At 50.5% G+C, this 14,723-nt stretch overlaps 1 protein-coding gene across 1 annotated transcript; it reads right to left on the bottom strand.

Moving 5' to 3' along the window:
- Positions 1-1,271: 1,271 nt before the first annotated feature.
- Positions 1,272-2,423, bottom strand: S1PR3 (sphingosine-1-phosphate receptor 3; the record flags this gene model as incomplete). Its single annotated transcript, XM_084237043.1, has 1 exon — positions 1,272-2,423. The coding sequence occupies exon 1, from the start codon at positions 2,406-2,408 to the stop codon at positions 1,272-1,274; it is 1,137 nt and encodes a 378-aa protein (XP_084093169.1). The 5' UTR covers positions 2,409-2,423.
- Positions 2,424-14,723: the final 12,300 nt, after the last annotated feature.

The following is a 14,723-nucleotide window of genomic DNA, read 5'->3' as shown; positions in this document are numbered from 1 at the left end:
AAGCACTCAAGAGGATGTCTGCCTTCTAAGAAACCCCTTTATAAGGCAAAGGGGAGACACAGGTTCAGCCTGTGTGGAAGCTAGATCTCAGTGTCCTGTGGAGTTATAGCTCTGAAGAATCCGCAACCCCAGCTGTCGCCCCCCTCCTGACGTGGCTGTAACAGTCTCTGTGGAGGGGCCTCCGGGAAGGCTGGGGGCTCTGCCCAAAGGCCTGGGCTACTCAGCTGCCACAACAGGGAGTCTTGACTTGCTGCTTTTCTGAGACAGAATCCAGCTCAACATGAGATCAAAGTGCTGTCTGGCAAACTTTCCCAATTTAATAGAAACTTCCATTACGTTAAACAGACAGCTGCTTCCTGCAATAGGGGAAGGTGGATCAGGTCAGGGGGTGGACCCCAGCTTCTTCTGTGTATGTTCTTTCTTGGGTGGGTCTGAGACACAGGCTCCCTGAACACCATGGCTGGCTTTTTCGTGACGTGTACTTTGGCTTTTGGGTCTATTTAAAATTAGGCAGGAACACAGGGCAGAAGGGAAGTGGGCACTTGGGCACTAGACTCCGACGTGTTCACTGTCACCCAGATACCTCAGACACTGACCTTCCAGGGGCACTGTTGCAGGACTATTTTGGATCAGTCCCCCAAATCTGGGACTGGTCTTGTACAAGCCCTTTCTTGGAATCTAGGCCTTTAAAACAGCTTAACACAGACTTGTAGAAAGTCAGAGGAGACTTGGACCTATATGTCCCCCTAGTGTGTTTGTAGCAATTCCTTGTCCCTGGTGCTTCAGTCGGACATACTGGACTCACCCGTGCATGACTGCCACGTACTGCACGCAGCGCTTCTGATGCCAGACGAGCAAAACACTGGGCTACGTAACAAAAAAGAAAACACACAGACATCCATTCTCTGCGTGTCATAGATAAAGTTACTGAAACGTCACCTGAGGTTCTGAGAAACACAGGGTGCACTGTTGCCCTCTGGCCTCCCTTCTCCAGGAACAATGGAGGGGCCCTAGGCATCAGCAAGACCCCAGAGCCCAAGCAGACAGGCATGCTGTCTACACTGGAACGGACTGGTGAGTCTTCAGGTCCCTCCTTAAGAGCTACCCATGCCAAGTAGCTGTTAGCACAACAGATTTCCCTGTCCCAGCTGGGCGAGGGTCCACGTGGGGAGGCAGGCAATAAATAAGTATGTGTCTTCTGAGTCGGGTGACCACTTCCCAGGATTTAACCTCGAAGAGCTGAGGATCCCTGCTCCTTGAGGCCAGCACCCTCACTGGCAGAGGATGCCATTCTGCAGGGTTTTGTTTTTGTCAGTGATGCAGGGTGAGGTGGCCACCTGGGGAAGGTCTTCCTTGCTCTTTGGGCTGGGGCTGCTGTTGTTGCTGCCGCTGGACTTGCTTCTGCTGGGATCAAGAGCAGGCTGGACAGGCAAGGAGCGGGGGCCTTTGCCCCTGGTCAGACAGTTGCACACCAGCTGGAAGAAGGCCCGCCGCATCTCCTTGCTGGCCAGCGTATAGATGACGGGGTTCATGGCAGAGTTGAGCACAGCCAGCACCACAAACCACTGCTCCTTGAACAGCACGGGGCACTCCTTCACCCTGCAGGCCACATCCACTAGGAAGAGGATGAAGAGCGGGGACCAGCAGGCTATGAACACGCTCACCACGATCACCACCGTGCGCAGCAGGGCCATGGAGCGCTCCAAGTTGTGGGGGTTTGCCGCCCTGCAGCTGCTGGACTTTACCAAGATGTAGATCCGTGCATACAGGATCACAATAGTCACCAGGATGGCCATGAAGATGCTGATGCAGAAGGCAATGTACTTCTTGGAATACAGGGGCAGGATGGTAGAGCAGTCGGGGAGGTTATGCAGGCAGTTCCAGCCCAGGATGGGCAAGGCGCCCAGCGAACAGGCGATGAGCCAGCACATCCCAATCAACAGAAACACGCGGTACTTTTTGTTAGCATCATAAGGTCTCATTTTGATCATAGTCAAGTACCGCTCGATGGCGATAGCCAGTAAGCTGCAGGTGGATGCCCCCAGGGCCACAAACATGCTGCCTTCCCTGAGGAACCAGACCGTAGGAGACAGGCTCAGCGTCCTCTTTCCCGACATCAGAATGTTGACCTTGTAGACGATTCCGGCCAGCAGGTCACAGAGAGCCAAGTTGCCGATGAAAAAGTACATACGGTTGTGAAATCGATTGTTTTTCCAGATGGCAATCAAAACCATCAAGTTCTCCAGGACGATGAGGCTGCAGATGACCAGGAACAGGATGGTGGTGATGTTGAAGCCTTCAGTGGCGTCCTTCAGCCTGCCCTCCAGCTTGCCCACGTAGTTGTAATGTTCATACAGGGTCTCATTCTCTGGGAGAGGCCTGGGGTGCTGCGTGAGCACTGTCGCCATCACTTGAAATTCACAGACACTTAACTCCAAATTCCAGCAGAGGGCGCCCCGGGAACATCCATTTTGGGGGAAGACAAAGCCTCAGGCTTCCATGGAGATCAGGTCAGATGCCAGCTGGGGTGTTGAGAACAGGCCCCTGAAAAGAGATAAATGGAGGACACCCAGTCAAAGCAACAGCAAAGCTAGGGGTGCTGGTGTATTTGAGCCCCTATGCCCGAGTCCACACTGATTAAGACCTTGGGAAGCCACGGGGTCTGCAGCTGTTGGGGAAAGAAATTTGTTAGGGGAACACCCTGATCACTCAATCAGACAGGATGACGCACAGACATCGATCACATTTCTACCTGGAAACCTCGAAGCACAGAGGGTAATTCTTCATCTACCACAAAGGAACTGATAAAGTAGTGTTTATAGTTACCAAGAGAGAAACAGGATAATCTCAGAAGGAAAACAGAGCATGGACTCGAGTGTAACACCCAGTTGATTGAAACTTCCTTTGGGCTCTGGAGCCACATGCTGGGAGGCACCCACACTCCAAGGCAGCCTGGCCTGCCTGGGTACCAGGACCAGTACTTGGGCCTAGATGGCCCACAAGTGTGCCAGGCAGAGCCCTGAGCTGGACCCCATGGCATCCGAAGAAGAGGGGCACAGCAGTGGCCTCTCCCTGGTGAGCAGCTGCGTGAGGAGCAGGGAAGACGGAATATAATGCTGCAACTTGGAATCAACTTCCACTGAGGCTAGAGGAAGAGAGGCAAGCAGTGGCAAGCACTGGAGCCTTGGAATTCAGAGGTCTGATTATTAGCAGTAACTGCCCAAAACCCAAACCTAAATCAGTGCATGTGAGTCCAGAGAAACCACCTTGGGGACACTAGTGAGTCATGAAGGTCACAAACTGAAGAGCCAAGTCCTCAAGGACCTGGGTTTGAGTCTTCCCACACTGACCCTGGCACCTCCCAACCTCCTGCGGCACATCCATTGGCCTCTAGGGCATCGACAGTGAGATAGAAATGGCTCTTGGTGGAATCACAGATTTAAAATTTCAGTTTTAAACAGTTCACTATGTGTTTCAAATAAATGATCCTAATTTGGGCTGAAACACAAATGGACCACTCTCCCACAATAAGGGTTTCTGCATTTTGGGGTGTGGTGGAATCTGAAGACCTTATCTACCTTGAGCTCATGCCCAGGTACAAATTGAGGCCAAGAGAGCATTCAGGGAAGGACCTAGGAGCTCAGTGTTGGCAAATGCTCTGTGGGTGAAAAAAGGAGACGCCAAGTAGGTTCCCTGCTGTGTGACACTGCACTGGGTTTCCCTGCTACTCTGACACTGCTCCCAGGGTCCTCACCCTCCTCAATTTTGGGGGCTCAGGTTCTCTAAGACATACCCCACTGCTTCTTTGCAGAAGTTGCTCCCAGTGTATGGGAGCTTCCATGGGACACAGGCGGTGATTGACACCTGGGTCTGCCTAGAACTGCCTCCTGGCCCCCCTCAGAGCCTCATGACAGCTGCCCTATGCTGTCCAGGCAGCAGGGTCAGTTTGTCACCTTTCCTAACCTCAAAAGGGGGAAGCAGGCAGATTCTGAGGCAGGCTTGATGATGGAGGACAGAGGAGTACCTGTTGGCCTCCCCCTTTGCTGAGGAGCCTAAGGAGGCAGCCCAAAGTCCTGGGGTCCACCTCCCCGAGTGATGCCCATCCAGGCACAGGGCACCTCGAAGCCTCGGACAGAAGGCAGGGCTTATCCAATACTGGTCCTGCCCGCTGGATGGAGGCCAGACAAGGACAACAGACTTCACAGCCAGGTTCTCCCAGCTCCTGGGTCAGTGTGGGGGCAGCAGAGCTCTGCTCCCACCAGCTCCTGCCCACTGTGTCCCTACAACCATTTTCTTCGAAAGCTTGTCTGTGCTTCAGGCCCCAAGTCAAACTGCACCTGCTCTATAATATTTCCTGGAATCAACTCGGCCCCTGGTGATGTTTCTGGGGCTGCGGTTTCTAAAACAAATTGCAAGCCGCTGTCTTCATAAGAGGAGCAGTAACAATAGTGGCTGACATTCTGCATTCTCTCTGCCAGGAGTGTCTTCTTTAACACCCACAGGACACCATGAAGTTCCCAGCGCCTCTCCCAGCATCTTCTACATTAACAAGTGCCCAATTACTGCCTATCTGGGTATTCGTTCCCTTGAGCATCGATTAGAGAATCCACGTCCCCACTCTGCTCGCCTGCTCCTGGCCTTTGAGGGCGCAGGCACAGGACTTGGTTTCCAGTGAGCTTTCCCCCACCCCCAGGGCACAGACTGCTGCCCCACAGAGATGGGGCCGCCACAGCCATGTGTCCTGGTTCAGGGGAAAGGCATGGCACAAAGGCAGGGAGGAGAACACACACTGCCTCAAGACAACTCTCAGGCACAGAGCAGAGAGCAAGCAGAGCAAGCACGCCAAAGGCTTACATTTTTCTTTTATTCCCTCCCTGAATGCACAGGGTTTTGATAAAAATTGAGCAGGGGGGGATCCAAAGCAAGCAAACCATAAAAATTAGTATATGTCTAAGACATTTATTGTCTTGCCAAAGTAATACATCTGAAGGTAAGCATATTTTCCCACCAATGCTTGATTTATCATTTCCCTTAATTAAATATTCACCATGCAGGGAGCCTTTTTCTTCAGAACATCTTTTTTTTAAAGTGAATCTCCACAGTTTGCGTAAATGGAAGCTACCTGGCTCTCGTTGGAAACTGAAAGCATATTTTCTCTGTGTTATTAACGCTAAAAGTAAATTCCATTCTGAGAGTTAAGTGCTGGGTTAAGGCCAGATTGATTATGGATGTGTCGGAACATTGTTGTACACGGTCAAAAGACTCTCACAGATGGACCAGCTCGACCTCAGAAAGGTACACCACAGAGCTGAGCTTTCGGGAAGAAAGTTGGGCTGCTCTGCCCCTTTCCGCCCATCTACCCTCTGGGGGGGGTTGTCAGCCCACCACAGCACACCTATCATTTCCTGCCACTGTCTGGTCACTGCAGAAGCGCTAGCCACTGTGGGCCCCACTGGCCCACAGATAAGACTCCCCCTTCTATGAGACCAGCTCCCCCAATCCCCCACATGACTCCTTCTGTTACTAACCATCCCCAAGGAGACCACGATCTGGGCTTCTCATCCCCAAGGGCAGTTCTGCTCTGCCTGCATCTGACCTTCACATGAAAGGCACATGTCAGTACAGTTGCACCTTTTTCCCAGCAAGGTCTGACTGAATTATGGTGGAGATGCTGGGATCCCTTCCCGGGGCTCCCGTCACATGCATGAGGCATGTTTATTCTTGTTTGTGGTCCTGATGGCTGCCACATATCTGTCCTCAGTGGTGCTGCCAGGATGGTTGAGGGTGTCCAAGAAGTGATATGTGTCTGCCTCCCATGGGCCTCTCTGGATTTCCAGGAGCCATGCAGGTGCTAGGCTGGACTTTGCTAAGAGGCTCCCCACAGAGGCTGAGAGGCTCAGCCGACTACTCTGTAAACTAGCGTCTGGGGAACTGGAGAAGCCCCACCAGAAGGTGAGGTGGACACACTGCAAAGGCTCATGTTTTGTTTTATTTTATTTTATTCATTATTATTTATTTATTTGTTTTGTTTTATTGTTTTATTTAAGTGTCTGGGGCTGCACGGCCTACTTTGAGCTGCACTGCCTACTCTCTCCTTTTACATTATAAAAGTTTAATCACTACTAAATTTCCATGTGAACATTTAAAAATAAAGCCGGATGCTGAGAAATGTGACCATCTGCCCGCTGGTCCTGTGCATCCTCAGGAAGTCAGGCACATCATAGAGGAACATGGGCCTGGGAAAAGCTCAGGACAAATGCCTGCCGGTAGGGTGGTCTCCCATCAGTGCAGAGCTGAGGTAGCTGAGCTGGCTTTGCTATGTGCATCTGCAGAGTTCTCGCTTTTACGAACTCAGCTCATGTAGCCCCAAAGATCGCCCCAGCCACCCTGAGTGAGGATTTGCCTGTTGCATCTCCAGGACAAGGAGGCACAAGGCCCACATCCTGGCTTCCCTTATCTCTACTCAAGGATCACTTACCTAAGAGTTCTCACTTAATTCTCATTAAGCTGGGCTCCTCAAGTCTACCTCAAGGCATTTCAACACCAAGACCTTTCCTTTTTGCCAAAAAGGAATAATACAACTTCTAGAAGTTTCCTTGGTGTGTACCCCGGGGAGACCCTGTGCATCCATTCCCTCCACTCCAAAGAGGAGCATCCACCAGGATGGAGAGTGGGGGATGGGCCGATGGATTCCAGATGTGCTTTCTATGCTAACAATTCACTTTCTCTACACATGCCAATTTGAAAACTAAGCAAACTCTAAAAAGAAGAAAAGGGAAAAAATACAGAAAAATATTTCTATAAAGTCTGGGGTCTGTCTCTTTCCTTCACGGCAAAAGAGAAAAGCATGGCAAAGAGTGAGAAATTTCTTTGGGTCAGATGCAGGATGCTGCATTTTTAAAAGGCACATTCTTCCAGGGAAATCAACTAGTTCATCCTTCAAACTGAATTTAAAAAACAAGCATTTACCAACAAGTAAAATTTCCTGGAAAGCAAGATTTTTTTTCTGTTTAAAAGAATTTAGAAAGAAAATATTGACTAGACCATTAGGCAGCCTAGGACAATTCCTTTGCTAATGAGCTTCTGACTTTCTTAGGGACCCCACTGCTTTCAGGGTAGTTCACAGCAAAGGGCTCCATGCAGAGTCTCACATGCCCAACAGTGAAATAACCGCTGTTCCAGTTTACCCGGGGAGGAAGTGTCACCTCTGCCCTTTCTTCTCCGGGAACTTGGAAGTGAATTTGCCTCCAGGTCTGAATGATTGGCTGCAGATAAGGCTCAGATGCCATCACAGATCTGGGTTCTGTCCAGGGAGCCCCAGGAATGTATGTTGTGCCCCACCCTGGCACAGAGCAAGCCTTATTTCACACATGCTCTCGGGGTGCTTGGGCTTGTCTGTTGGAGGTGGCTACTTTGATGCAAGAGGTTTTCTACCCTCTTTGCTTTTCAAACTGTGTCCTCTCTGCTTGATCCGAGTAAGGGCACAATATTGAATTCCTACACACAAATGAAGGCGTGAGGATATGAGTTCCCGGAGGCAAATGCAAATGAGGAGTGTTCCGCCCAGTAAGATAGGTAGGCCTATCCCTCCTCCATTTCCCAAAACGTGCTTGGACACAATGACATAGCACATGCATCACATACTGCACCCCATCTAGTTCCCCACCTGCCTCTGAAGGTACACAGGTAGAAACAGAAGCCAAGAGCCAGGGACACGCCTCTTAGTGACACAGCTCAGAAAGGGCTGCATGTCCTTGTTGTGGGATTCCAGTGCACCACACTAGGGGTAAGCTACCACCTTCCCCAGTGTTTTTCACCTAGATGTGGCAAGAGCAATGCCAGTGTGCTTTAGAATGAAATAGCTTCTAGCTACTATGCTAGCAGAATGCTAGAATGTTAATTTGGGGACTTTACTGAACTTTATGGACATCTCTGTTGGCAGAGAAATTGAGCAGAGTCTTCAAGACCTGCAAGCCCTGTCCACTGACTCCGGATTCTCACTCTGGCTCACGGTACCCATCAGATGCCAGACCCACCCTTCATACCACACTCTCTATCAAACAGCCTTTTCACAGATTTGGTCCACCTCCTGTCTGGTCTCTTACAGACACAACTTCAATTCCTTAAAAATACAATGAAAACAAAACAAAGCAAACAGCAGGTGCGTGCTCAGAAGCTGTAATAATGAGAACTGACTGTATCACCGAGACCAGACAGAATTCCTTTCCATGTGTCATGTTATCTCCAAACGCTTATAGAAAACCTCAAGGCAATTAATTAATTCAACAGAAAGTGTATGGCCAAAGAATATTATGAAATGATTCTGAAATTGATAAGAAAGGAATTGAAGCCAAATTCAGGGAAACGGGCTCCAGTAGCTCCCAGCACTGAGGTTCTGGCTCACATAGCAGATGGCCCGAGGGGGGCCTCCTGACTGAGTCAGCACCCCAGTCACAGTCCAAAGTCCTGGCAGAAAAAAGGATTCTTCAACAGGGGAGCTCCACAAGTTTTTCAAGATCAAGACTTGTGGGCCTCCCTGGAGGTGCAGCGGGTTGAACATCGCACTGTGAAGCTGTCCGCAGCCTCTGCAGTGCGGGTTCAATCCCAGCTGGCCAGGGAGATTCCCCCATGGTGTGGCAGACCTCTCCTGTCTTGCCCGCTGCTCCCCTCAGCAGTGTACTTTAGTTAACCTGCCTGTTCTGCTCCCCACTCTGTCTCTGGTGAATCCTCTCACCTTCCCGTGCCTTTGGCCTGTACTCCAGCTCTTGTATAAAAATAAATAAATCTTTTAAAATAATTTTAAAAAAAGACTTGCTCATATTTTCAGTTTTTGTGTTAATAGGACTGTATGCCTACATAGAAAGTATTGAAATATCTTTAGGAGGTGGAAGAGACCACGCAATCAAATTAGTGTCAAAATTTCTAGAGGGAGGAAAATGAGTGTCTGCATTGGAGAAGTCACTAAATTGGAGAAGGAAAGGGAAGTTTTGCCATTGAGGCAGGGTAGAAATTTCATAGTCAGGCCTTAATTCACAAACACTGGAGCAGGGTAGCATTTTCAAAGACAAAAACTGTGAAAAAGCACCCCACACATATCAGGGGAGACTCTTTGGGCTGACTTTGTGCAGTGGACCTTTGCTGTCAGGTGATGAGTGCCACTGGGCCAGCGGAAAACACGTGACCTCTGACTGAGAAAACCCCAAGTGCAGTTCTTGTCACGCCAAAAAAAAAAAATATATATTTAGGCTTGCACTAGGTTCTGCATCAATCAAGTAGGGAATCGTAGGCTCTGGGGCCACCAGCACCACCACCACCCTGGGGCAGGTCATCTTTCTCCATCCTTAATCACATACCCACAGGACCTATTCCTGCTCTGTACTTTCTAGGAATTAAGATTTCTTAACACTGCTTGCAAGACTTTTATCAACAGAGAAAAAAAAAAAAACAGTGAAAAGATAACATGGGATTATATACAATGGGATTACATACAATGACTGCAAACTCTGAGGTCCAGACTAAAAAAATGCCTAATTCTGTGGGTCCCCCACGCTCCAGGGCAGGTGAGTACTGTGTGCAGGGCCTTCCACTTCTGAAATGACCTTTCAGAAGCGGTGTTCATGCAGCTATGCTTTCTTTATCTTCAAAATAGTGTGTTGCCTTTAAAAACCCACAAGAAGGCCTTCTCTTACATCTAAATATAAAGACACCACAAAGAAATATGTCATTGGGAGTGTCCAGTGCCAGAGAGAGACTGTTTGGAGACCAGGGTTACAAGCGGCAAACAAGCACAAGTTTCCTGCATCAGGACAAAAAATAAGGGCGCCCCTCTCCAGGCTTTGTCTGCGTTTTGAAAGTACCTATAGACCTGGGATCCTCATTGTGGGAGTGCAGGACTTTTGTTTCCCAGCCCAGAACTGACAGCCCTGATTGCTCAGGGGTGCTTGAGGAACAGAAAGAAAAATGGCATTTTGTGCCCAACATAATTTATAAGCATGCTTTTCTCAGAGAACTACCGGCGCACACAGCCCAGAGTCCCAAGTCCCCATTCTGGGAGAGCGCCTAATTGCTTAACTGTGCAAGGAAATGAAAGAGGGACAGTCTCGGTAAAGAGGCCCCTGTCGTTCGTCCAGGTCTACGCCTGCCTACCGTAGTGGAAAACGAACAACCCCAGTTCTCCCTGTCCAGGCTGGGTCACTCGCAGGGATTGCCTGGGTTTGGGGGTGATGCTGATGTGGTGTGCTCGCCCACCCAGGTCAATGTCCTGCCTGGGATTAGTAGAATTTGGGGAGAAAAAAAAGTGGGCCCGGCTGCTCCCATGGTCCCACTGCCCTCACTCCCCCGCCTCGAGGCCAATGCCAGCGCAACCCCAGCGCGAAGGGGGTGCTCACCTCCGTCTGGACAGGGCACCGGGGCCACCGATATCCTGGCGCCCCTTCCTCCCTCAGAAGCGAGCCGGAATGGGACCCCGGGAGAGTCCTGGGTCTCGGGGGTGCTTCCCGGGCCTGGGAGGAAGGGACGGTCCTGCTAGGGCTCTGCTGCCGCTGAGCTTGGCTCCGGGTCCCCGTCGCGTGTCCCCGGATCAGCCACTCCGCCTCTGCCCCGCCAGCGGCAGCCGCACAGCAAACTTTTCCAGCTGCCCGCCGGGGCGGGGCCTGCGCGCCGCCTTCCAGTCCCCGGCCCCCGCCCCCCGCCCCTCCCAGCGCCGGGTCTCCCGCTCCCGGCTGCACACGCCCGAAGCCCCCAGGCCCCTCGGCTCGCCCCACCTCTTCGCGTCCAGTTCCCATCCCCAAGCGCCCTGTGTCCATCTCCCCACTGCTCCAAGCGCCCCTTCCCATCCCTGTGCACCGGGTCTCCATCTCCTTAGCCCCCAAGCCCGCACTTCCCCGAGGTCTGCCGGGTCGACCTCCACCTCCTCCCTCTCCCGTGCAGCCCCCACACCCTCTTCGATCTGCTCCCTAACTCGGAATTCCCCTGTACCTCCCTCCTCGCGCCCCACCTCCACCTCAGCAACTCTTTTTGCAAGTTCTCTGCCTGCCTCGCCCGCAGCCTCTTTACCCTTTGCCTCGGGACACCCGCATCCCGACTCCCCGCACCCCCCGCACCCTCCTCTAATGTACCCATTGCTGGTCCGGAACGCCCTCCAGGGGCCCGGCGCCCCCGCCCAGTGCCTTCAGCCCAGCCCGGGGCTGAGCCTGAGCGGGGAGCTCTGACCCCCACCCCAACCACCCCCAAGGTGACTGCGAGGGTTTAGCCGATGACTGCTACTATTACTGTTATCATTACGGCGAGCACCATAATTTGCGTTTAAAAGTGTCAGTTCGCCCACTTGGATGTTAGCGTCGGGGTTTGGGTTTGCGCCCTCCGGGCCCGCGCAGAGGCGGTTCCCGGCGCAGACCCCAGGGCGCGCTGGCGGCGGCGGATCCGAGCCTGACCGACATCCCGGCTCTTCTCATCCCGGCGCACAGACCAGCCCTCGCTGTGCAGGAGTTAGAGAGCCCACGCCAAGCACTTCCAAAGCAAGGCTCTAGGGAGGAGGCGACCAAATATTCAACTGGAAACAGAAAGTGAACGTCCTAATGAGAGAACACAGCAGCCACCGACCCTAAAAGCTGCTGGAAGAGGGAGAAAGAGACTAGAGGATGAAAAGAAAAGGGTCGAATTCGAAAGAAACCGCAGTTATTCAAAGCGAGGCTGTATATATCTGAGCTTATTGGATTGGGGTCCGTAGGGGTCCTCGGAGCTAGGCAGGGGTCTTGGTAAAGGGTCTTCCTGTTACGTTTCCCTGATATGCCTTCTGGCCATCAAAGGGGGCGCCACTGAGCACCCTGCCCCCAGAGTGGGGACAAAATGCTTGTAGTGCTTGGAGCCCTTGAGCACCTGGCATACTAAGGCAACAGGGTGCAAGCTGCAGGCCCTTGCTTCCTGGGGGTCTTCTCTGGTATTCCACGTGGAGAAACCCACCTCCTGGGGACCATGGGGGAGGGGGCTACAGAGGTGGGCCCAACCTTTAGGGAGCAGGGTGCTGTCCAGTCCTGGTCCAGCCTGCTTGGCCTCCTGGGTGCCCCCTAAGTATCTCAGCCATCAAACTGGCCCTGTGTCTAGTGCATGCTGCCAGGCGCCATTTCTGACCAAATTGCAGTGGGACAGACTGTGCCTCCATTTTTCCACTCCAACAGCATCAAGTCACGGAAAGGTGAGAAGGGATTCTGCTCCTTTGGCCCCTGGCCATAGTGAAGGAGTCTTTAGCATAGGTCTTCTGTTTACGGATGCCAGAAACAGAGAAATACTGTGGGTCTTCACTGGCTCTTTACTGCAGGTGCCCCACGGGAGAGGAGGGATTTGATATAGAGCACACTCCTGAAACTCCTTTTTGGGACAAGACTCCTTTTCCCCAAAGTTTCCCAGTCCTGAGCGGCTCTCCCACACGGTCCTCTCGCTGACCTCATGTCCCATTCCCCTACAGGCTCCCTAACCATGGATCTTAAAGTTCAAACATTGGACTCTGAGGACCGGCCCTCTCTGCCCCTACACTATTCCTGGAGCCTTCCCCGAGGCTGTTGAATAAAATCCTCCTCCTCCTTCTGTGGCTCTGGTCCACAGGAAAGCTCTTACAGGAGAGTGTAAGCTCATAAATGTAGAAGGACTGGGAATTAGGGATTAGGAAATCCCCACTGTGCAACTCTCCATGAAACTTGGCCAGCCAAAGCAGTTTAGTGCACACTGAGGGGAGGGTGTGGAGAACCAATTAATCACAGTGCTAACTGGGGAAGGAAAACAGCCTCCATTTTCAATGGAGAAGTCTGGCTGTCCCCACCTTCTGAGGGGTCAAAACTAGCATCACTAGTACTGGATCAACCAGGCATTACATGCTGCAGAACCAGGCATACAACACCACTGATTCTGCATTCTTGCTAAAAATGCTGACCTCGTGGGCGTTCCATAATCCACAGTCCATTGGCCTGCTGTCCTCCTAAAAGCATATGTCAGGAAGGATGGGGAAGGTTCTACTATCAGTGAAAAGAAGTGACATTCTTGACAGGTATGGACCCTGAGCCATCCCTGTTCTAACTATACAGCATGAAAGAATTTGGAGGTTATTTCAATATGCACCATATTGAGTGGTAGAGTATTGAGTGATATTACAGGATTAGTGTTATTTGGTGCAGTAATGGCACAGCACTTATCTAGAAGGACGACTTTATTTTTAAGAGATGGCTGCTGAAGTATTTAAAGGTGAAATGTCTTGATGTCTGCAACTGATCTTCAAATGATTCAGCATAAACAATATGTTCACATAAAGCTGATATGACAAAATGTTAGCAATTATTAGATCTAGGTGGTGAATGGGGGAAGAGGTGAGTTGTATAATTCGTTTACTTTCTCTCTATGTTTGAAATTTTTTCATAATAAAAAGTTGGAGAAAATAAAATCTCAGCTATTAAATCATTTAAAAATGTCTCCACCTCTGTGCTCAGACTATCAAATCCAGGCTTATGAGAAGGAAATAAAAAGATACTATGATAATAAGAATATACTCCATCTGTGTATTTTTTGAATCCCATTAGCCCCAAATTTGAATATCATTTGAATAAATAAATGACATGCTATAATCTATAGATAATATTATATTATTGATACATACTCATTTGTAATGTAAAAAACAGAAATGCATTAACTTTTGTCACATATTAGTGCGTGCAACCTGGCAGCAGAAGCAATGTGGTTAAAGGAAATCCTATTTCAACACCCTACCCCACGGGGAAGGCTTTCCCAGCAAGGCAGAGATATTGCAGGTGTGGATTGCAGAGGAGAAGGCCCCTTCAAGAGCAAGTTGCTGAAAGGACAGAGCTCTGTGCCTACAAAACTTTGTGCCTCGTCTCTCCATCCCCCCCCTCCAACTTGTGCTTCCTGAACTCCAGGATGCCTTCCCAGCCCCTAAGTGGGGATCAGTCTACTCCATGCATATTCTGAGCATGTTTGGGCTCCAATCACAGTTTGCAGCAGACAGTCTCTGCTTGGGTAAATATGCACACCACCTTTTTGGGTCTTCAGAGAACGTTCCTCAAATGTGCACTGAGGAAAAAGCATTGTGCATTCACATATGTGGGTGAGTCTGTGAAGGGACTCTGAGTAGGGCTGGTGGGTGGACCCCAAGGAAGGGTTGCTGGAGGAACCCCGGGCAATGTGGGCAACTCATGTCTTGTGGTCCTCAGCAGAACACCATGACGGAAGTTATTTACACAGCATTGGGGAGAAAGAGCTTTAAAACATTCATCTGGCTATTGATTTACGAAAAGAAACTTGGCCTATTGTACAATAACCCTGCCTCTACCCAAATGAAGCCTTGACTTGCTGCCAGAACTCCTTCAAAATAAGCATTCATTGGTTGACAGTGGTGCCCACCAAGACTGAGCCTCACAGATTCGTGATTTTCACAATTATTAGGTGCCTTGTCCCCATCTTATGCTTTTTCTCAGTGTGAGCCAGGAGTCATGGTTCTTTCTCATTTCATATTTTGTAAGGATGTTCCTAAATTCAGACACATCACTAGCATGTATGTGTGTGCTCATGTGAGTGTATAACTGTGTATGTCCATGCGTGTGTTCACGCACATGTGTACATGTGTCACATATAGCGTGTGGGCATGTAAGTACATGTGTGGGGTAGAGCTATGCATGTACATGTGCACATGTGCGTGTGTGTGTGTGCGTGCGCCCTGGAGA

Source organism: Talpa europaea (assembly GCF_964194135.1).
Source record: "Talpa europaea genome assembly, chromosome: 7".
In the NCBI taxonomy this organism is placed as follows: domain Eukaryota; kingdom Metazoa; phylum Chordata; class Mammalia; order Eulipotyphla; family Talpidae; genus Talpa; species Talpa europaea.
This window is presented reverse-complemented; position numbering and strand designations above follow the sequence as displayed.